The sequence below is a fragment of the Heteronotia binoei genome, chromosome 8 (assembly GCF_032191835.1).
Source record: "Heteronotia binoei isolate CCM8104 ecotype False Entrance Well chromosome 8, APGP_CSIRO_Hbin_v1, whole genome shotgun sequence".
NCBI classification, from domain to species: Eukaryota; Metazoa; Chordata; class Lepidosauria; order Squamata; family Gekkonidae; genus Heteronotia; species Heteronotia binoei.
In genome coordinates, this window is record NC_083230.1 from 96,431,684 (window position 1) to 96,455,977 (window position 24,294).

A 24,294-nucleotide genomic window follows, 5' to 3' on the forward strand; every position below is an offset into this window, starting at 1 on the left:
ATGTGTGGTTACCAACCTCAAGGTGAGAGTTGGAGATCTGGAATTACAATTAGCCTAAAGGCAACAGAGATCAGTTCCCCTGGGGAAAAACCAGTAGGCTGTACTCTGAAATCTCCAGGAATTTCTCATCCTGGAGTTAGCAGCCCTACCCATAGTCACTAATAATAATAACAACATCATTTAATTTATACCCTGCCCTCCCCCCCGAAGCAGGCTCAGGACAGGAGTCTACACATTCAGGGGATTCCTCAGGTGTGCAGAAGAAATTTCACTTTGTGATTTAACCAAAAGGGAGAAAGCAGCCTGATGAGGACAGATTATGCTTCAGGAGGTGCATAATGTTGCTTGCTGCTGAAAGTAAAAAAAAGAGGGATGGGAAGATGAGCCCACTCAGTCCCTTTAGAATGTACAGAATTCTGGAGAGGGGAGAATGCTCTTCTCAATTTGTGTTGACCAAATATGGATTGCCAAGAGTTAGCATCATTTCCCCCTAGACAGAAATTCCACAGAGGAAGGGTCCCCAACCTTTTTCAACCTTCAGGTACCTTTGGAAGTCTTATACAGCATGGTGGGCACAGCCACAAAATGGCTGCCCCATCTTACTATCAATTACACTGTGAAGCTCTTTGTCTTGTGGTGGCAGCTGCTGTCAAAGCGATCGTCTAAAAAAAAAAATCTGCCAATCAAATCTCCAATGGCCAATCAGAAGCCTTGCTGGGCAAGAGCCCCACCTGGCCCTGCTGACTTTAAAAAAACACTCAATGGACACCAGGAAGGGTTTTGTTCGGCACCATGGGAGCCATGAGCATCACGTTGTGGAACCCTGCTATCAAGGTTACATATACCAATGGGGGGGGGGGGGGAGGCTGTACCTGTTGAATTTTTGCCAGTTAAAAGCATGGGGAAAGTGGCAGTCCTAGATCAGGTTCACTTGCAATTCTTTAGCAGTTTATTGCCATGGAAACATTTGCATCCAACTTCAGATGGAAGCTTCAAAGGTTCTTTTCTTCTTTGTGGCTCTTTGCCATTTCTAGAGAGATGCACACAGACAGGGAATTAAGAAGTCTCGCATAGTTCTGGACCCTTTGTGCAGCCAGTCGATCACAGGCAAATGACAGCTTGAAGGAGCAGAAGTCAGAAGCATCTTTACCCTTCTATAGAGATCTGGGAGTCTGGAGCAAACCATGTTATTGACCAAAGCTTATTCAAGCTTTGCCGGAGTCACAGCAAGAAGTCAACTAATCCCGATTTTGCAGTTATTAACCATTTTTTCCACACTTCATTCATTGCTCATTTTCCACTTCAACAAAAGTTACAAGGAAGACTAGAGTGGATTGAGGGCATATAATGGGCATGCAGAAAAAGCACATGTGATGACACTACAGTTAAGTTTTTCACTGTGTGCACACAGGATTGTCATACTGCACAACTCCTGCTGTTTCTTATACAGAAGTGTGTACTGGATTGGAAATCTGCAAGCTCTCCATTCTGTCTACTTGCAAAGTTTCCATAATTTACTACACAGTTGTCCTGGCACAGAAAACGAAATGTCACCATACCTTCACCAGCTTCTCCTTCCCCAGGTCCTGCCTCTCCAGTGACATTTCTTTGTACACTCCTCACTCATGTCTCTGTCTCACGGTTGGCATGGAGACTATTTCTTCCTCTGGAATGCTTCACATCCTCTAGGACATTTTGACTGTACCTAGCCTGAACCTCCTCCATGGCCACTTCCAGAGCTATGGAGCACCTTCATCCTGAGACCCTTCAGAGTTTTAGGGATGTTTTATGTGAATACATGTTCCTCACTTCCCTCTGTGAAGGGGCAGAATTATAGGGTTTGGTTTTCTTTGAGTGACAGAGCACTAGGATGTGATGGTATTTGTGTCAAAAATTGGGTTTTTGTTTTTTTTACAAATATAGAGGGAGGGGAGGTGGCATGATATAGCCTGATCTTGTCAGATAGCAGAAGCTAAGCAGGATCAGTACTTGGAAGGAGACCACCAAGGGAGGCTCAGCAGAGGAAGGCAATGGCAAACCACCTCTGCTTCTCACTTGCCTTGAAAGCCCCTTGCTGCGATCTCTATTTTTATTTATTTAATTAATTTTTAGCCTGCCCTTCCCATAGAACAGGCTCAGGGCGGGTTACATCATAAAAGATGATCAACAGTTAAAAAGCAATTAAAATATATAACATCTAAAAGTACAGAGAATTCCTTCTTCTACAGAGTAACAACAGTAGAGACTAAAATGGCAGATTCTGCCTCACAAACATGGCCTATTGTCCAGGTCCAGCAGTTCTTACAGCACTGGGATGGAATGAAAGGGGGGAGGCCAATAACAAATGATGTCCACTGCCTCAGCTGAAAAGCACTAGACGTTGCTTGTGACTTGAAGGCAATTATGTACATATAAAAATATAGAGATGGAACACATTCTTATTAGGTAGCAGATCTGCTCCCTCATGTCATGTGAGCTTATCCTCCATCAGTTGCCAGGAGGAACTTGGCAACCCTACATTCTACCATGCTGAAATCTCTCCCCTTCCCAAACCCTGCTCTCCTCAGAGTCCACACCCCGAATCTCCAGATATTTCCCAAGCCAGAGCTGGCAACTCTACTTTTTAATTACCTCAGACATAGACTTCCAGGCCCTGGTTTTGTGGCATTATCTATGACTCTTTCATCCCTATATAACAAGAGTTCATTCCTGAAGAGGGAAGAGATATTCACATGGTAAAAAACTACCATCAGTGCTGGCCAAAAAGGAAGGAACAATGATCATCTGATGAAGGGGAGGGTTGCCTGGCCAAATGGGTGTTGAGGGAAATAACATTCAGCGCAGGCTTAATAGCTTTGGACAACTACATGATGCTGCCACAGACTTCCTGCCACACACTTTCAGCCAACCAGCTAGCCTGGCTTAGCTATCAGTCACATGAACCCACCCTTTGGAGGAATCCAATCCAAAGTATCTCACTAGGATCTCTGGGGAAATGAGGGAAATCGATACTGCTTTGTGTTGCTCACTGCAGCTCTATCCAAATGGCTTAAGGATGAAAGACCCACAAACATTCCTTTTCTGCTGGAAGGTGTCTCTGATGCACAGCTCCCATATGACCAGGTGGCCACTGAAGGCCAAATGAGCAGAGAATGCTCTTCTGGGAACACTAAAGGAGGCCCCCGAACAAAGTCAGGGAAAGCAAGCAAGTGCGCTTTTGAACATTTCTGCCTCTTGATAATGTCACTAGGCTTTGCAGCAGTTGCTATATATAAAGAATAGGATCATTAAAACTAGAGTGGGTTAGTTAGAGAAATCCTTTGCAGGCTCGCATCAACAATCAGTGGCCTTAGAGAGGCACCATGATGGAATTCCATTCAAAGCACTTGAATTTCAGAATAAAGAGGGGGGCTTTGTTATTCTTTTTCTTTCTTGGAAGCCTCATGGCAAGATCTATCTCTGACTGAATGATTCATGGCACTGGCAATAAAATAAGAACTTAGAGCTCTAGGCAGCCAGACCCCCAGTTCAGTTCACACTTAATTCAGGCCAGACACTGAGGGAAGAAGTCATTTCAGCCCAACAGCTGTTCATTTCAACGTGGCCTATTATGCATGGGTGTTTTGCCTTGCTTTCGCTATGCATATCCACTGGGTTTTCTTTTTTGTTCTGCATTGTTTTTCCTCCTTTCAGTGCTCAGTTCACTTTCTCCTCGCTGTTTCTTCAGGTTTTCTGAGAGTGCTTTTGTGCTGGTTTCCCCCTTGCTTTGCTTCCAAGCTGAAGGTAATTCAAAAGTATATGGATTCCCTCAGATTCCGCCCTTTGCCCTTTTCCTGCCCCTCATGGGCCACTCCTATGCCCACATCCAAGTCATTCCACCCCCTCTGCATCTTCTGCCATTTCTTTGTGTGTTCCTTGTTGTTTTACATTTAAATTTTTTTTACAAGCAGCATGAGTCTAGTGATATGAGACTCTTGCTAGTCACAGATAGCTGTAAAAAAGAGAAATTACTTCCAGCTGGGCTGCCCTCTACTGCTACCCAGTTTAAACTGGGTGGTGGGAGGAGACAGCACAGAGCTGTATCTGCAGGGAGCTATTGGCTCACAGCAGAGAATCTGAGCAGCCAAAACTTGTGGCTGCAGAATAAATACCCCGGAATAACGGTGTATACGGCAGGCACAGAATCTGACATCAAGCTTAAAGGCTTGACTGCTTGGATCCTCTGCGGTAAGCTGTGTGTGCATAATAGGTCTGTGAGGAATTTGGAATGTATGGGTTTCACAATACCATCCTAAGCAGGGTTACACTCTTTCAAACCAACTGAAGTTTATAGGCTTAGAAGGGTATATCTGGTTAGATGGCACTTAAAAAAAATATTCAATACAATAAAATGATGCACATGATAAAAAGAATATACATCATAGGTACAAGACCACGTGCATATCTGAACCATAAAAACCATGTGAAATTAAGAACTCTACGGTTGGTTCCACACCGCCGGCTCAGGGCGGCAGCGTGCTGATCCGGAAGTGAGCCACCCTGGAGCATCCAGACAGGCCACGGAACAGGGATGCGCCATGGGCACCCTGAAGGAGAGCACTCTGAAGCACCCCAGCACTTAGGTACCACTTTTTGAGCCAGCTCCAGATCAAATGAGGACAGATTGTGTACAGGAGCGGGAAGGCAAGCAGATGTGCATGTTTGGATGTGCTTTTTTGGTCTACTCACCTGTCATCCCTGGGGTGGCTTAAACTGCCCATCGGCACCAGTCTATTTCTCACATTTTGCTGCAAGAGCCATTCTCCACACAGCCCTTGACTACAATTAGTTGAATCTAGAAGTAGATCTGTTTTGCTGATGTTAAGTGAAACTGAAAGGGGGGGGAGCAAACTGAATTTAATTCAGAGCCTAAAGGTTAAGATCCAGGCCTCGGATTCAGGGGGAGCTCACAGGAACGCAGCTCCTGAACCTTTCTGAGAGTTCCTCGTCCTCCTTCTGAGAGTTCTACCTGCTTGTCCATTGAATACTATATGTAGCTGCATATCAATTCATGGGTGAGCTCCACCACCTATTTTTCTACAAAATGACCTCTGAGAAGATCTGAATATGGAGGCCCAATAATGGCGCTTTCACACACACACGCAACACACACTTTCAATCCATTTTCAATGCACTTTGCAACTGGATTTTACTGTGTGAAATGACAAAAATCCAATAGCAAATGGTTGTTGAGGTATATTGAAACTGTATTATTTAGCATGTATGAAAGTGGCCTGAAGTTAAATTGAAAACATTAAATATTGATTTTAAAAAGAGGTATTGGTCCTGGTGATAGACTCAGTTAAGAATTAAATTGTACAGCGATAACCAAAAATAACTATTATTGACCCTAACCATATGCATTTCAATCCACTGGCCTCATTCAGAGGTAAAATAAATGATATTACAAGATGGCTCCTGACATTACAACGCAACAATCATGTCTTATACATTGCCCAAGATGAAATGTTGTCTGTGACCAAAGGCAAAGATTATCTCATTTTTGATAATTTGTTGCCATGGTCAGGTACACTTTCTTATAGTAATGATTCAATGGTGTACCTTTTTCCCTTCTCAGAAACATTTGATTCAGCCAGAAGCCAAGATCCATTCTCCACACAATGCTTAGACTACAATTACTCAAATCTGAAAGTAGCTCTGTTTTGCTGAAATATGTGTGTGCATTAGGTCCATCAAGTGATTCTGATTTTTTTTGCTTCCAGTTCTAATTTATTTGTGGTCATTATAACTAAAGCTGCTGTTTGACAGTTTGTAGTCATAGCAACTACGCATTTTAACAGTAAAATCTCTGTCTTACATGCAGCTTGTCTCTCCAGCCTGACTGATACGATTTCCATCAGTTGTTTCCAATAATCTGTGGCCTGTTCAAGTATCCCATCTGCCTTCTCCACCTCACAAAACTGGTGCTTGCTGAGGTTAGATGCCATGCTTATATGGCACTGTTAATCTAGCCTCTTGACAGACAGGTATTCAGAAGAGGCTGTTAACATCAGCTGGCAAGCTTCATGGCATCAAGAGCCAGGAGGAGTCAGAATCAAAGGGTTGTTATAGGACTAACAATCCCCAGGTCCGGGTGGGGGTTCTCCCGTTCGGGAGGTTCCCAACCTGCCAGCCCACATTGGGCCGGCGGGGGGAACCTCCCCCCAAGTTGCTGGCGTGATGGCGTCACCCAGAAGTGACATCATAAAAATGGCAGCACGCATGCGGAGCCACACTAGGCATTTCCAGGAAAACTCTATGGTTTTTCCTGGATGCTCTAGCTATTTGGGAGGTAAAAACTCTATGGTGCATAGAAAATCATAGAGTTTTCCCAGAAACGCCTAGAGCAGCCCCGCATGGGCGCTGCCATTTTGATGATGTCACTTCCAGGTGACGTCATTGCAGTGCACGCGCATTCTGCAGTGGGGGACTCTGCTCTGGTAAGACCTCACCTAGAGTATTGTGTTCAGTTTTGAGCACCACATTTTAAGAAGGATATAGACATGCTGGAACAGATCCAGAGGAGGGTGACAAAGATGATGAGGGGTCTGGAGACCAATTCCTATGAAGAAAGGTTGAAGGAGCTGGGCATCTTTAGCCTGGAGAGGAGGCAGCTGAGAGGTGATATGATCACCATCTTCAAGTACTTGAAGGGCTGTCATCTAGAGGAAGTTGTGGAATTGTTTTTTGTTGCCCCAGAAGGTAGTACCGGAACCAATGGGTTGAAATTCTATCAAAAGAGTTTCTGGCTCAACAGAAGAACTTCCTGACCGTTAGAGCAGTTCCTCAGTGGAACAGGCTTCCTCTGGAGGTGGTGGGCTCTCCTTCCTTTGAAGTTTTTAAACAAAGGCTAGATGGCCATCTGACAGAATGAAGATCCTGTGAATTTAGGGGGAGGTATTTGTGCATTTCCTGCATTGTGCAGGGGGTTGGACTAGATGGTCCTGGATGTCCCTTCCAACTCTATGATTCTCCTTTGTAAATATTGTAACCCTGAGTTGTATCAAGATAAACACACCTTCAGGAACCTGGAGCTGTCAACTGACAATAAAAACCATCTGGGCAAGGAAGCAGTGACTGGGATGGTGCTTTCAAGACCCCGTAGACCCCAAGTATGATGTTCCCTTTCCCCCAGAGGGCATCACAACCTGCTTAAATTCAATCAAGCATACCCAAGCCTGTCTTAGTTAGAATCCAAACAAATATAGTAACAGCTAGATCTAAACCAGATTTTTAAAAGATGAAACTCTTGACTACCTTTTCTTGAACCATCATTTCTTAAGAGAGAATGAAAGAACAAGCTTTCAAGTTCCACAGACCTCTTGAGATATAAAGAAGGGAAAGGGAAGAAGAAGAGGTCTGCACAGCACTTACACTGCACAGTACCCACTTACCCCTGCCAAGAGAAGTCAGCCTCCTTATCTACTCGACAGATAAGCAGCAAAGTTCTCCAAGTTTGTCAGACTGACAAATTTCAGCAACTCTACATTTCTTTTTAAAAACTAAAAAGACAAATTCAGATCTGGAGATGCTGATCTCCATTTTACTTTATAATGAAGTATATTTTATGCACACAGGAGAACAGATACAGGGACTATGTTGCTAAGAGGTCACTCTCAAAGGGTGTCAGAATCCCTTTGCTGCTGTAGATGTAGCTCAGTCCTCTCTAACAATTAAGAGCAGTCTGAATTAAATAATGAGGAGGGCAAGCAAGGCTGAAATTTGGGAACACTACAAAAGGGCTTTGTATTTGGAGATGCAAGGGAATGGTATGGCTTGACAACAACCATTAGACCAGCATCCTGCAAATGTATTAAGTTGCCATGCCAACATTTCCTATTTATTTATTTGACCAGGCTTTTTTTGTAGCAAGAACTCCTTTGCATATTAGACCACACACCCCTGATGACGCCAATCCTCCAAGAGCTTACAGTAGGCCCTGTAAACAGGTCCCTGTAAGCTCTTGGAGGATTGGCTACATCAGGGGTGTGTGGCCTAATATGCAATTTTTCCTGCTACAAAAAAGCCATGGATATATAGATCCCACTTTTCTCCCCAGTGGGGACCCAAAGCAACTGAGAAAAAGAAATCTTGGAAGGCTGATGGGGCAAAGGGTGGAGCTCAAGAAAATGTCTTGTTCATCTCACCTTGTTTATATCTTTGGTTTTCAAGTTTCCCTTACCATTCTCATTATTATGGGGCCTCCCATAGTGCAGCCAGAATCCTGAGCCGCAGTCAGAAAGCAGAAATTCTGGGGTTCCCAGCCCCCTCACTATTATAATTAATCTCCAGATAGAATCATAGAGTTGGAAGGGACCTCCAGGATCATCTAGTCCGACCTCCACACAATGCAGGAAATTCACAAAAACCTCCCCACCCACACTCCCAACAACCCCTGTTCCAGAAGATGGCAAAAACCCTCCAGAATCCCTGGCCAAACTGGCCTGGAGAAAAATTGCTTCCTGAATTTTGATCCAGGTCAGTTAACTTGTAGAAAATGGCAGTTTTGGAAGGTAGACTGAATGGTATTATACGAGGATTGCCAATCCCTAGGTGGGGGCAGGGGCCCCCTGGTTTGGAGACCCTCCCCCTACTTCAGGGTCATCAGAAAGTAGGGGGGAAGAAGGGAATGTCTGCTGGACACTCCATTATTCCCTACAGAGACAGATTCCTATAGGGTATAAGGAAGAATTGATCTGCGGGTATCTGGAGTTCTGGGGGGAGGGCTGTTTTTTGAGGTAGAAGCACCACATTTGGAACATAGCATTCAATGCCTCTCCCAAAGATACCTTGCAGGTTTCAAAAGAATTGGACCAGGGGGTCCAATTCTATGAGCCCCCAAAGAAGGTGCCTCTATCCTTCATTATTTCCATTGAAGAGAAGGCATTTAAAAGATGTGTGGTCCCTTAAAATGTGATGGCCAGAACTCCCTTTGGAGTTCAATGATGCTTGTCACAACCTTGCTCCTGGCTCCACTCCCAAAGTCTCCCAGCTCCACCCCCAAAGTCCCCAGATATTTATTGAATTGGACTTGGCAACCCTATTTATACACCACAAAGGTCCCTTCCCTGGCCCAAACCCTTTCCTGACCAAATATCGAGGTATTTCCTAGCCCAGAGCTGGAACCCTTTGCAAAATAGATAACTCAACAAAGTGAACCAAGCCACAAATAACACACTATACATATGCATTCTGCAGTCAAAGATATTAAGTCTATAGGAAACACTCTCACACACTTTTTTCACTTGATTCCTGCACATCCACAGTACAGGACTGAATGAGACCCTTCCTCTCCCTCTCCCTTTCACACAGACACACCTGGTTCCTTGACCTGGATTCCATCTGCTTTGCACTGTTGCATTTGCTAGTTTGTCACGTTAACAGATCAATACCCCTATGGTGCTCACTTTTTAAACCTCATTTATTTTTAACAAAACTTCTACCCCACCTTTCTGCCCTTACAAGAGCTACCAAAGCAGCCAACAAATTAAAACATATATAATAAAAATATATTTTAAAACCAATAAGAAACCCACCCCCAAACAACTAATTCTGGCATACAATTTGCTAGGTGTCCTTGGGACAGTCTTTCTCTGTCTTTCTCTCTCTCTCTCTGCCTAACCTGCTTCACAGAGTTGTTGTGATAATAAAATAAGGGAGAACAATGTACACACTTTGAGCACCTTGAAGGAAGATTGGGGTAAAAATGCACTTGACAGATTTGTATGTTTGTAAGATGAAATGTTAGAAGCCCTTCTTATTGGAGAAGACAATTTACCGTTTATAAGATGATGACTTCATGTACATGCCACCTTGGAAGTCCCTTCCAACTCTATGATTCTATGTTGACCACCCAGTGTGATAAACTGAGTATTATCACATCCCCGTGTTATTTTATTTTCTGTTACTGGATAGAAGGATGGTAAAATTCTGTCAACTAAATGGCTGGCTGGCTCCACCCCTTTGTCAATGACAGGAAGTCATTTTGACAGGTGCAGATTCAGGAGGTTCAGTAGTGTATAGAATGGATCATGTACAAGCTAGAGACACCAAACTTGAAGGGGACCTGTCTGATACTCCTCTACATGCCCTCCACATTTTCTCAGAAATCACTTTCCTGGGGGCAACTTCTTTGGGGGGGGAGCCCTAACATGGACCCAAAAAATCCAATCCTCACCAAATTTGGAGGGCAGGTATAGGAGAGGCAAGTGGAGGTCTCCTGTGAGTTTGATGTCTCTAGCATGCCACTTCACAAACCAAACCAGTTCATTTCATGGCTAAAAGTTTGTGACAGTTTGTGGTTCCCAAATCAGGCATGCCACAAACCACAAACCAAACTGCATTTTCCCTGTTTGTGCCCATCCCTTAGGCATAAATGAATGTTGTGGAATGGGATAAATGTATTGTTCTATTTGAACATGGATTCCTTTGGCCATGGAATTCACAGGGTGTATTGAGAGGTAGTTTGCCATTGCCTTCCTCTGCGTTGCAACCCTAGACTTTCTTGGTGGTGTCCCATCCAAATATTAACCAGGGTTGATATTGGTTCTGCTTAGGTTCTGAGATCTGATGATATGGGGCTGTCCAGACAGTAGGCAACAGCCATTTTTGCCCTAGTGGTTGCACTTGTTCAGTGCCCCACAAACACAGGAATGAAGGCAGCTGTCCTTGTGTGAAGCCTGGCTCACCTGGAGCCTTCCCCACACATGTGCTGCCCCCTTGAGGGAGGAAGCAAAACTGGTCTAACTTGGTAGAACCAGTCCCCATTCAGCCTGTTAAAAGACACTGAGGTGCTCATCTGTTGGGGTTCTCAGATTTTTAATAGAAGAACATTCCCATCTGGTCTGGGTGGATTTATGACCTCATATGGCACGGGCTCTGAATTAGCCAATGGAATTGTTTGCTCTTTCCAAGGCATTTCGATAAATAAATAGGCACAGATTTAAACTAAACCTTATCTGTCACGCACTCGTCTGCTAGCCGATGATGAAGCCGTGGTGTGTAATTAAACAATCATTTATATTCTATGCGAGTGTGTGCCGAACAATGAAACACTCTCAAGAGCCTCATGCTGCTGAGGCGTTTAATCCATGCACAGAAGGGGTTTGCTGCAAAGCTGCTCTGGCAGAGTGTGGCTCGTCACTGTGGAACAGGGCAGGAGTGGAGTTGTGTTCCTCCCTGATTTGATAAGGCTGCGCAATAATTGAAAATGCTAATAGGATGCTGTATTTCTTGGGCCAGGCCCCCATTTTACAATACTTGCTCCACACACTTAACATCTTCCTAAGAACATTTTCCTGGGAATGAACTCCATTTCCTTGCATATCTGCTTGGGACTGCTCTCTGCATATTTGTAGGGGGTGTTGGGTAGAGATGTCTGGATCAGGGCTGGTGCCAGCATACCCTGAGGTGAGGCAACTGCCATGACCTAGGGCTTCTGGCCGGGCCCACTGATATTAACTTTCTCCTGCCCACTCTTTTGCTCGCAACCAAGGCTTTTTTGTAGCAGGAACTCCTTTGCATATTAGGCCACACCCCCTGAAATAGTCAATCCTCCTGGAGCTTACAGTAAGCGCTGTGCTAAGAGATCTGTAAACTCTTGGAGGATTGGCAACATCGGGGTGTGTGGCCTAATAGGCAAAGGAGTTCCTGCCACAAAAAAAAAAAAAAAGCCCTGCTTGCAACCTATGCTCCAAGTGGCCCACATGGCCATTGTCACTGGGGAAAGGGCTGCAGGTAGCCAGGCAACTGTGAGCATGGTTTTGCAGGTGGGAAGGGGAAGAACATCCAGGCAGGCGTGGGGCTTGCAGGTTGGTGGGAGGGAATGAGGGCAAGAGCAGAGTGGTTGATGGCGGAAGGGGAGAGGGCAAGGAACCTTCTGCCCAGGGTCCACCACCAACATCTGGAATATGCACCTGTTGCAGTAGAATTCTTTTGAATGCAGCAGCATCCATGACTGTCAAAGCTGTGTGAGCTGGAAAGGGAATTCTTGGACCAGATAAGCATCTAAATCGGGCCCATTTCTGCAATAGCCAAGGAAGCAGAATCCACCCCAAAATTCTATTATGAAAAATCCATGACCAGGCTGGCAAGCCCTTTGATTCCCCTTCTGCTCTCTGAGTGATGCTCTTCTATCTGATACCCAGGCCTGTACACCTGTGCTTTCAACTGATTGCAGACTGTGGTGGTTGCACTGGTCACAGTGATGTGTCAGCAGTTCTCCAGGTCAAACTGGTGTTTTGCTGAGTCATCCAGGGCTCTGGGTTTTTAAAAACTAGGTCTGCCACTCCCCCTACCATCAGCTATTCTGGTAGTACCTTTGAGCAGTGGATATATCCAGCTTAATGTGCTTGTGGCTCCCTCTTCTGGCCAACTGCTTCAGAGGCAAGGCAGTAAACAGCTGTCACTTGGTTTCCTGGCTTCTGGACTGAGAGACTCGTCTCACCTGCATAAACAAAGGAAGGACATCCAGCTACATTAGCAACATTCAGCATTTTTTTTCAGTCACTGGCAAGCACATGCCCAGCCTCTTATTGATATAAACATTCCATAGTACAAAATTTACTGTCCTAAGCTGCCTGATTTTCCAGCTCCCTTTTTTGAGGGGGTGGGGATTAAATAGGGTTGTCAACTCCAGGTTGGGAAGTTCCTGGAGGTCTGGGGGTGGGACTTGGGCATGGCTGGTTTTGTGGAGTGGAAGGAGCTCAGCAGGGATGTAACTCCATAGAGTCTACTTTCTAAAGCAGCCATTTTCTCTAGGGAAAATTGTAGTCTGAAGATCCATTAAAATTCTGGGAGATTGAGCAGAAGGTTGGACTAGATCGCCTGTATGGCTCCTTACAACTCTGGAATTCTATGAGATCTCCAGGCCCCACCTAGTTTTAAGCACTGCACCTCTGTCTTGTCTTGTCTTATTTTATTTATTTATTTATTTTAGTTGGCTTATATTCCACCCTTTCCTGTAAGCGGGCTCAGGGTGGAGAACAACATGATTTAAAGCAACAATTAATGCTTACAGATTAAAACCGTAAATAAAAATATAGTAAAACCATTAAAACAATAATATACATGGGCGGCAATTCCAGTTGGGTACACTCAACATATCAATACAGGCCCAAGGAATTCAACAATAAGATGGTAATAATAAATATAATGTCACAGTAAGGAAGGCCAAAATAGGTAGAATATGGACACCCGCTACCTCAACCAAAGGCCTGATGGAATAGCTCTGTCTTACAGGCCCTATGAAATGATAGTAGGTCAGATAGGGTCCAGATCTCTATGGGGAGCTTGTTATCGGCCTCCTCCCTTCATTCCATCCCAGTGCTACAAACAAATAAATAAATAAAATTCCACCAGGCCAAGTTGGCCTTTGGTCAAGGCAAGATGGATGTCCTTCGGGCCAGGGATGATCAAAAGAAGTGAAGCAGACTGTAATGATCTCTGGGGCACATATTACAACCCTATTATGTAAACTAATTGTAGTAGCACAGCAAGGGCTTATAGGATTCAGCCAAAGTACAGTAGTCATTAAGATGCTGGGATAGACCTAGGGAGACCCAGGTCAAATCCAGGCTCAGCCATGAAGTTTGTTGCGTGACCGTCCACCAGTCACTCTCTGTCAGTGTAAACTGCTTCATCGGTTGTTGTGAGGATGAAATGGAGGAAAGGAGAGCTCGGTTTGCTGCCCTCAGCTCCTTGGAGCATTAATATGTAATTGATAGATTCCAATTACCCCTTCCACAGTACAAGAGTGGAGGAGAAGTCAGAGTCATTCTGTGGAATTCAGATGCCCTTGGCAGTGTCCTGAAAGGCAAGACAGGTCTACATATTTTTAAATATCAAAACTGGTAGCTGGAGACAAATGAAGCAGATAGATAGATGGAGAGGCAAGCAAGTACACAGCCAAGCAGGGCACAATCCGAGAGCAGTTGTGTGACAAGGTGCTCAGACTGCTGAGGGAGCCCCATGTCTGCGATTTTGTAAGGCTACGTGGAATCCTATTGGCTCCTTCTTGTCACCTGACAGCTGCAGATTTAGCTGCTGCAGAACTGCAAGAACTACAGCATTATGGTTTTAAGTGCAGGAAGGGGCAGGAGAGTAGGTCCTCTTCTGACAAGTTGCCATGGTGACATGGACTGTGGGGTACATGGGAAGTGTTGTGAACAGTATCAGGCAACCTCACGTGCTCCTGTGTGCATTTAAAGTAGTGTGATGACTGCTAATTCAAAACTGAAAATAAGAAACTTTCTAAACTTCAGCCTGAGGTAGCATTTATCAACCTCAGGATGAAGTTTGGTTGTGGGAAATATGGCATGTCACGATTATGGGGGAAAGTAGGAATATACAGGAAAGGGAAATGGCAGCTCAGGAGAAATTTGTTAATCATTGGTAACCACTTTTAAGGTATTTGGACAGGGCTAAAATAACAAGATTGTTAGAGGGGAAATTCTGAACTCTATATAATTAATCTGGAAGAAGTGTAGATATGATTTCCAACAAAATATTGTAATCTAAGAATGATGATTTAATAGGATGTGTATTTGTGTGATTGCTGCTTTTTTTCTACTTCTCTGTTTCACGCATGGTGTTTTGTATATTATTTATTCTATATAAGTTAAAAGGGGAACAAATCCTTCAAGACTGTAGCCTCTAGAATTAAACAAATATACATGGAGCCTGGTCGTGACTGCAAGAAGCCTGCAGAGGGAATGCAACCACATTTTGATCTGAAAGCTCTGTTTCCATTTCAGCTCTTGTAAGGATGAATGGTCTTTAATTTCATGGCCTTTTCTGTTTCCTTGCAACCTGTATTCCCCATTAAACTTTAGACAACATTCAGTGTCGTGTTTGCACTGATTGCATATAAATGTCATCAGAGTGGCCTAAAATAATGTTAACAGAAACAGAGGAACAACAGCAACAAGGAACAAAATACATGGAATGAAAAAGGCTCCCAAGACAACATAGGAAACCGAAAAGGAATGAAAAGAGGCATGTTCACATAACTCTAGCCAACCTAGCACATGAACTTCAGACTTTCTCTCCATGATCCAGAGTCCTGCTTTCCCAAGCTCTATATAATCATTCAGCTCAGTGGGTATAGATCAGGGCTTCTGGGTAGAATTGCGCTGTCCTGATTTGCTGCTGCTGAAATCTAAAGGGAAATTTGCAATGAAAAGAATCCCTGATGAAATGCCATTGGGATAGAAAAGAGTGAGTCTTTTCCTCATCCAGAAACTGAATAGCAGACAAACGGACTTGTGGCAGCTCAGCCGATGTACACAGATCATTATGACAGATTTAAACAGCAGCCTCTAGAGCCCTGGGTCAAAACTTTAAACTACTAATCATCGCATCGCCTTTCCTAATGAAGTCTGAAGTATGAATCATACATTTCTGTTGACTAATATTTCATTGCCCACAGTTGATCTCTAGGGGAAATTAAAGTTGGCTTGGAAAAAATGAGTTTTTGGAATGCAGGGAAATAACATCTGGTCCATAAGAAGCTGGGAGACACTCCTCCTCTTCCTTCATAGCCATGAACTGGGAGCTAGGGTTGCCAACCTCCAGGTAGGGCATAGAGATGTTCTGAAATCACAATGGATCTCTAGATCATGGATATCCATTCCCCTGGGAAAAAACAGCTGCTTTAGAGAGTACTCTATGGCAGGGGTCCCCAAGCCCTGAGCCATGGTCCGGTACCGGTCCATGGCCCATTAGCAATTAGGCCATGAGTTGTATAATTATTTCATTATATATTACAATGTAATAATAATAATAATAATAATAATAATAATAATAATAATAATAATAATAATAATAATAATAATAATAATAATAATAATAATACATTGGATTTATATCCTGCCCTCCACTCCAAATTTCAGGGTTTCAGACCGGCTTACAATCTCCTTTACCTTCCTCTCCCACAACAGACACCCTGTGAGGTGGATGGGGTTGAGAAAGCTCTCCCAGAAGCTGCCCTTTCAAGGACAACTCTGTGAGAGCTATGGCAAACCCAAGGCCATTCCAGCAGCTGCAAGTGGAGGAGTGGAAAACCAAACCCAGTTCTCCTAGATAAGAGCCCGCACACTTAATTACCACATCATACTAATAGAAATAAAATGCACATTTGTATCATCCCGAAACCATCGCCCCTCCCCCCCCCCTCGGTCCATGGAAAAATTGTCTTCCACAAAACTGGTCCCTGGTGCCAAAAAGGTTGGGCATTGCTGCTCTAGGGGGTTGCAAAGAGTCGGACTCGACTGTGTGACTGAACAACAACAACAACAACTATGGCATTATGCCTCCTTGAGATCCCTCTCCTTCCCCAACCCTCCCCTCCCCTTCCCAGGGCCTGCCTGCAAATTTCCAGGAATTTCCAGCCCAGAGATGACAACCCTAATGGTGGCCTTTCATTGACGACTGCTGATGAAAGGCCAACATTTCAGAAGGAGTACCAGAAACTTAATTTGCTGAGTCCCTTCCTCATTAAGGTATTTTGTCTTCCATTCTGTTATAACAACTTCCCAGGGCTATTTTTTTTAGTAAAAGCCCAGCAGGAGCTCATTTGCATATTAGGCCACACACCCCTGACACCATGCTAGCTGGAACTGTGTTCCTGTGTGTTCCTGCTCAAAAAAGACCCTGTAACTTCCTACTTTGTCTAGGATGGGTGTGAGAGAGGGAAAACCCAAGCAGGTAGGGTACAGGCAAGTTCAGGGGTGGAGTGACTATGTAAGTTACTGGGGAATTTCCTAGTGGGGAGAGGAGGAGGAGGAGCAGCATCAAGGGAGAAGTGCATGGTTGCCAACCTCCAGGTGGCACCCAGAGATCTCCTGCTATTACAATGGATCTCTAGATCAGTGGCTCCCAACCTTTTCGGCACCAGGGACCAGTTTTTTAGAAGACATCTTTTCCATGGACTGATGGGGGGGGGCGGTGCTGGGGATTTTGCCACCCCAGGCTGCCCAGGTGGGTGGAAGGGGCAGCGGGGCACCAGGAACCGGTTTTGTGGAAGACAGTTTTTCCACAGACTGGTGGAGGGGGGGGGGGTGCTGGGGGTTTTTCCACCCCAGGCTGCTCAGGTGGAAGGGGCAGCGGGGCTTCTCTGCCTCGTTCCGAGGCTGCCCCTCCTCTGCAAGGGGAGGCAGCCTCGAAGCGAGACCATGCTGCCTCTTTCACCTGGCCAGGTCCTGGGGAGGGGTGAAAAGGGCAGTGCAGCAACTCTGCCTTGCTCTGCAGCCCAGTTGTGAACAGACCACGGACCGGGACCAGTCCGTGGCCCAAGGGCTGTGGACCCCTGCTCTAGATGATCAAGATCAGTTCCCCTGGAGAAAGTGGCTGCTAAGTAGGGGTGGACTCTATGGCATTATACCCTGCTGAAGTCCTTCCCCTCCCCAGGCGCAATCCCCAAAAGGTCCAAGTATGTCCCAACCCAGGGCTGGCAGCCCTAGAGTGTCATTTATTTGTGTGCAACCTGAAGCCACATGCTCTTGGCATCAGCCCAGCCACCTCAGCAGCACTGTGGATGGAGTCGTAAGTGATGCTTCCTCTGGGATCAGGAATAAGTCAGGCCAGTCAGAGCAAAGCTGATTCATAGGCTGCCCCAAGGTGCCATTTTTAATGCAGCCTGGAGCCATTTGACTTTGATGGCCTCCAGAAGTATATTGGGAGAAGTAGGCTTAGAAAATGGATGCACTACCCGGCAAGCATTTATTTTATTTATTTATTTACACTAGACTTCAGGGCATGTATACCTGAAGCACTGTATGTATACCTTGGTGCTGGGTGTGTGTGTGCAAAGTGAAAGGGCTTCTAGCCCCACTTGTGAACCTCCTTTTTTTTGGCCACTGTGTGACACAGAGTGTTGGACTGGATGGGCCATTGGCCTGATCCAACATGGCTTCTCTTATGTTAAGCGTTGTTCTTCTGGAGGAAAGGCCACTAATTATGAGGAGCTGGAGGAGCAGTTTGTATTGTTTGACTTGAGTAGGGGGGATTTATATAATGCAAATAAGAACATAAGAAGAGCCTTGCTGGATCAAACCAATGGTCCATCCAGTTCAGTATCCTGTCTCACAAGGCAGCCAGCCAATTCTTCTGAAGGCTTAACAGGGCATAGAGGCCAAGGCCTTTCCTTGTTGTTTGGTGTGGCTGGTTTGGAGTTAAGAGCAGTTAAGAGCAATGGGCTCTAATATGGAGAACCAGCTTTGATTCCCCACTCTTCCACACGCATCCAGCTGGGTGACCTTGAGTCAGGCACAGTTCTCTCAGAGAGGTTCTCTCAACAGCAGTTCTCTCAGATCCACCTACCTCACAGGGTATCTGTTGTGGGGAGAGGAAGGGAAAGAGATTGAGCCACACTGAGACTCTGAGTGAAGGGCAGGGTATAAATCCAATCTCCTTCTTCTGGCTCTGGGAGTCAGAGGCTTAGTGCTTTTGAATGTGGAGGTTCCTTTCAGTCACCATGGCTATTAGCCATTAATAGGCTAGTCCTCCAGGAATCTATCTAATCCCCTTTTAATGCTCTTTACTCCTGTGGCCATCACTACATCCTCTGGCAGCCAATTCCACATTTTAATCACTCTCTGCTCTTGCCCTGTTTGTTAAGGGTAATTTGCTGAGACTGTTTTTTAGAAAAGAGAGAGAGAGAGAGAGAAATGAAAGCATGCTGTCTCCAGGTTCCCCAGATACTCAAGTCCTTCCCCCACCCCCACCCCACAGCTGCCCACTTCATTTTCCCTCTGAGCCAAATCTCCATTGCCATCCAAAGGGAGGACAGAGCTGAATGATGATAGCTGCTCTATTTGTGCAGGGGGTTGCGCTAGATTACTCTGGAGGTCCCTTCCAGCTCTATGATTCTATGATCTCCTTCCTTGTCCCTGCTCTGCAGAAAGCAACTGGGTGAGGGACTCCATTGGCATGGGTTTCCTGCTGGGATATGGACTTTGACACATAACCTATGAAACCAACCCCTAAAGCCAGCCATGATGTTCCAAAACAAGAGAGAGAGAGAGAGAGAGAGACTCAGCTCACATCTGTATCCTAAGTTTGACCCTTTAATTTTTTTGCCCATAATTTTATTGAGATTGTTTTTAATAACACAAGAACTAATGAGAATAGAAACTAGAAAATAAAATAAAGATGATAAATATTACAGGATTAGAAAATAGAGAAAAAGACATTAAGAACAACAGAGAAGACTTCAGATTTTCTCTATGACAAATGCATATAGAATTACCAACTTAACACTCTATAATTACATAGGAAACAAGAAGCTTGACCCTCTAAAGGCTTCATCTTGCCATTTCCAGGTCCCATTTCTCATTCTTCCTTTCAGTGCTGGGAATGTAGCAACAAGGAGAAGCTTCCTTGCTTTTTTGTGTCTGCATCCTAGCTGTATTTAGAAGCTCACAAGTAGATAAATGGGTGGGTCTCAAAGGGCAGGGCTGGTTGATTTCCCTAGGACCCCCAGTCTTCCCTCCCATAATTCTCTTAAAAGTTATCCCATATTAATCTGGAGGACAAAATGAGAGTCCTTCTGGGGAGAGGGGAGGGATGACAAGTACCAGAGAGCAGAAGCCACAGCTGAATCATCTTACGTTGTTGAGGAACTGTTAAAACAGCTCTCCAGTTTGCGGCTTGGCAGACCAGGAGCCAATCCTTCAAGGAGCTACAGGCATAGCTGTCTCCATCTTGTCTGCCTTGTGTTATAAAAATGGTTTGCCCTAGCATGTCATTGCTAAAGTTAGAGGGGGTGAAAGTGATCTCTGGCCTTCCTTTGTCTAGGTTTTTTTTTTTTACTTGTATGCAAGTAACAGGATGAGACCATGTGTAGTTTGCTTCTGGTTTACACTATCAAACATCTAGGAACTGTTGCTAAAAGTGCTGTAGCTAGAATGTTGACTGGAGTGAGTTATAGAGACTACATTTCTCCAGTCTTGTTCACCTACACTGCTTCAATTAGTTTTTGAACCCCATTGAAGATGCTGGTATTGACCTTTAAAATCCAATACAGCCTGGGACCAACATGCCATAAGGACAGCCTAATCCTATATTAACCTACCTGACCACGGCAGTCATTTTCAAGGGCCCTTCTTTGGATTCCCTCTCCATCGGAGGCTAGATGGATGCCTACCCAAGACAAAGCCTTCTTGGTCATGACCAGTGTTCCCTCTAAGCTGAGTTAGTGTAAGCTAGCTCACAGTTTTTTAACCCCTGGCTCACACATTTTTGTCTTAACTCAAGAACAATGGTCCCAGAGCAAACAAATTTATGTAGTAGCTCAAAACTTTAAAGCCAATAGCTCATAAGGTAGAATTTTTGCTCACAAGACTCCACAGCTTGGTCATGACCCCAAATTATGGAATTATCTCCCCAGGAAGATCCATCTGTTCCCTTCTATCACTGCCTTCCACCAATAGTCGAAGAGTTACCTGTTTTGTCTTGTATTTCCTCACTGACCCTCCTTCCTGTGTATCTGCTTTAACTGTGTGTGTGTTGTTGTTAAATTCATGTTTTTGATTGTTTTTATGCTATGTATTCTAAATTATTATGTATTTATTTTGCCATCAAGTCACAGCCAACTTATGGCAACCTTGTATGGTTTTCAAGGCAAGAGATGTTCAGAGGTGGTTCGCCATTGCCTGCCTTTGTGTAGTGACCCTGGTATTCCTTGGAGGTCTCCCTTCCAAACACTGACCAGGGCCAGCCCTGCTTAGCTTCCTTGACTTGTGTGGTTCTAATGCTTCTCTGTTTTCCCGTTCTCCTCCCCCACCCCCTTCTCTTTTTCTAGGAACCTTCTGCATCATTTCACTGTGCACGTGCGTGGCTGGAATCAACTTCGAGCTCTCTCGATACCCCCGATACCTGTACGGACTTCCTGACGACATCAGCCATGGCTATGGCTGGTCAATGTTTTGTGCATGGGGGGGCCTGGGTCTCACTCTGATCTCTGGCTTCTTCTGCACCTTGGCCCCTTCCGTCCAACCTGTCCCCAGGACCAACTGCCCCAAATCAAGACCTGAGAATGGGACAGTGTGCTAAAAATAGATGCAAACACATCTCTAAATATACATATATAAATATATATATATACATAAACAGATATTATATATATAGATCTCAAACGGATGCCAGTGCCAAGGCAGAGTGGAGTCCCCAATATGGCGCCTATAACTCCACAGACTTTATGTCTCTCTCGCTCTTTCTCCTGAAGGTGGGAATAGCTTTTTGGCAACATCGCTCTTCCATCTAGTCCTGAACAACCTTCAGCATCCCGATTCAAAGGTCAAGTGAACATATTGTTGCATCTGTCTACTGCCAGTTGGGTGGGTTGGGATAGGGTGGGAGGGAAAGGATGTCTTGGTGTATGTGATACTGAGTCTGTACAGGAAGCTTAAAAAAAACTTGTCTGTTGCAAATTGGGGAAATACAAGCAATGAGCAAAGAACAAAAATCAAGCATTTTTTAGTTACCTCTCTAAACATAATCTCCTTGAGGCCATCTTCAGACTCCCTCTTCTTGTACACTCTCTTGCAGTGTTTTTGTTTAAAACTCGCCTGTTATTTTTCTTGGCCCCATCAACAAGAAGGAACAAAATAGTACATTTCAGAAGTCTCCCCCCTTTCCTTGCTAAACTTTAAATGACAAAAAAAATCAAGAATCTTGCAGAACAAATGTGGACCCTTCAGTGGATGCTCCAGTGATGCTCTGTTCGACTTCCAACTGCCTTACATCCAGGCTTAAAGAGGAGGCTGAACTTCTAGCCAAAATGTGGGAGGAAGCCTCACTACAATGCTGTGATGCCCATATGCGCAACCCTCCCTTTCCTGATTTTGTTTAAACAAGAAAACAAACCCAGTCTTTGCAGATCATCTACCCCAAACCATCCTCGCTGTGTTTGTGACCCAAAAACTAAACATCAAGACTGTGGATATATGAGCGAGGGGAAACATCTGTTTGGAGATGCCTGGATGGTGCTGAGTGTATTCCCACCTTCCATAGAACGACAGGAAATCCCACGCACTGGGCAGAAGGCATTCTGAGTAGTGGGGCTGCAGAGGGAGAAAGCCCTTTTTGGTTGGTTGTTTATACAGCAGGAGTTCTGGTAGGGCTTTGCTTCTGTTGCCGCTTTGTCAGGTAAAGACAACGTGGCAAAAGCCTGGGCTGAGGAGATGAGGAATTCTGAATGAACGTTGTGAGTGAAAGATACTAAGAGGTGCCTCTTTGTTATGTCCATGTCCATGTACATCGGTATAAGATGTCTCTCACGCTTTGTCATCAGAAGGTTACCTGGGTTCACTGCATATCTCCTTGTGTTTGGAAGAAAACCGTCTATACATACAGAGCAGGATTGGAGGCAGAGGATGAAAAACCTATTCCTCAGTCATCCCCTCAAAGCTTGTATGTTATGGTTGTGACTCTCTCTCTCTCTCTCGCTCTCTCTCCTTTCCCCTTCCTTCTGCTTCTTTCTCCTTTAGGCCAGGTTCCGCTCATTCTTCATACCAAAGATCTCTTAGGATAGCTAATTTTTCTGAATGATCATCAGGCACATAATGTAATGAGCAGTATGTCAACCCAGGAGGAAAAGGTGATCTGAGGTCTGAATGGTTCTTTTCCAGGACAGCACCTAAGAGAACGACAGAAGTGCCAATGGATTGGATATGCTCAGGGCTTTTTTTGTGGCGGGAACTCCTTTGTATATTAAGCTGCACACCCCTGATGTAGCCAATCCTCCAAGAGCTTACAGGGCCCTTTGTACAAGGCCTACTGTCAGCTCCAGGAGGATTGGCTACATCAGGGGTGTGGCCTAATATTCAAAGGAGTTCCTGCTACAAAAAAAGCCATAGGCATGCTCAGTGACAGTTACTGAATGATTGGCCTCAGAAAGCACCATCAGTGTCCTGTTTGAGTGGATTTTTAAGTAACATGGGGAAAATGCACATGTATGTATAGGTCATTTCCATAAACCTTGTTCATTTTAAGTAGGAGAAACAGCGATCAAAGAACATCCCTCCCTTCAACTCAATAACAAAGTTGTGTTGTATAGAAGCCAGCTCCCCTCCCCCCCCCCCAAAAAAAATATGTTGAATCTATGAGCAAATCATCTTCCTGATGTCAGCTTCCTCCAGGTTTGTCTAGATATACAAGAAGATCACATGGAACTACACCCGTTCAGACTGGAGGTGAAAGAATTCCATATTTGCTCTTCCGCATCAAAAACTTGGTTTAGGAGAGCCACCTACGATTGCCTCTATCACTTAGTTTGTGTTTTTCACAAGAAGAAATACTGGCATGCAAATGACTATTTCCCCTCTTCTCCAAATTCTACTTAATCCATTTGTGCCAAATCAAATCTTTCCAGAGAGCCGGTTTGGTGTAGTGGTTAAGTGTGTGGACTCTTATCTTGGAGAACCGGGTTTGATTCCCCACTCTCCACTTGCACCTGCTGGAATGGCCTTGAGTTAGCCATAGCTATCGCAGGAGCTGTTCTTGAAAAGGTAGCTGCTATGAGAGCCCTCTCAGCCCCACCCACATCACAGGGTGTCTGTTGTGGGGAGAGAAGACATAGGAGATTGTAAGCTGCTTTGAATCTCTGATTCAGGGAGAAGGGCGGGGTATAAATCTGCAATTCTTCTTCCCAACAAGGGTGGGTAATTACAATGACCAGATGAATTATTGGTAAGAGAAGATAACGAGATAGCAATGCCTTTATTACATCATTTTAGGATGATGCAAGGATGACAGATGGCCCCCTGTATGATTCAGCTGAGAGGAGGGGGTCCTATTACAGTCATAAAAGGCAAGGATACAGAGTTTTTCTATTTCTGGATTGGCTGCAGGAAGGGATGTTCTGCCCAGAGCTGCTCCATGGTTTTCCTTCTGAGATGGAGCAAAGGAGATTTTGTTTTGTTTTGGCTCTGGCTCAAAGGAGCAAAGTACAGAAGTCCATGAGTCATCTTCGAAATGAGCACAACATCTTATAGAAGATCCCTCCAAAAGCAGAGCATCCAGCTGGCCACACAGGGCAAAATCTCTGTGTGGAAGTAGTCGTGAACAAGAAAGGTGTGAGAGAGATGAAAGTAAGATGTTACGTGATCTCAAATTCATTGTAATGCTGCTCTATACAAAACGAGGTGGTAGACTACTGAGATAGCAGCATGTGGTAGAACACCAGACTAAAGATAAACAAACTGCATTATTTCAAATTCTCCCATGTTAATAATTTTGTGTAAGTGGGAAACTAAC

At 44.7% G+C, this 24,294-nt stretch overlaps 1 protein-coding gene across 1 annotated transcript in view; it reads left to right on the forward strand.

The window, feature by feature from the left end:
* TMEM178B (transmembrane protein 178B) overlaps window positions 1-21,173 on the forward strand; it is a 374,746-nt gene extending 353,573 nt beyond the window's left edge. The window contains exon 4 of the mRNA XM_060245680.1: window positions 20,840-21,173. Within this exon, the coding sequence (XP_060101663.1) occupies window positions 20,840-21,090 (251 nt within the window). The 3' untranslated portion in view covers window positions 21,091-21,173. The remainder of the gene's footprint in view (window positions 1-20,839) is intronic.
* Window positions 21,174-24,294: the final 3,121 nt, after the last annotated feature.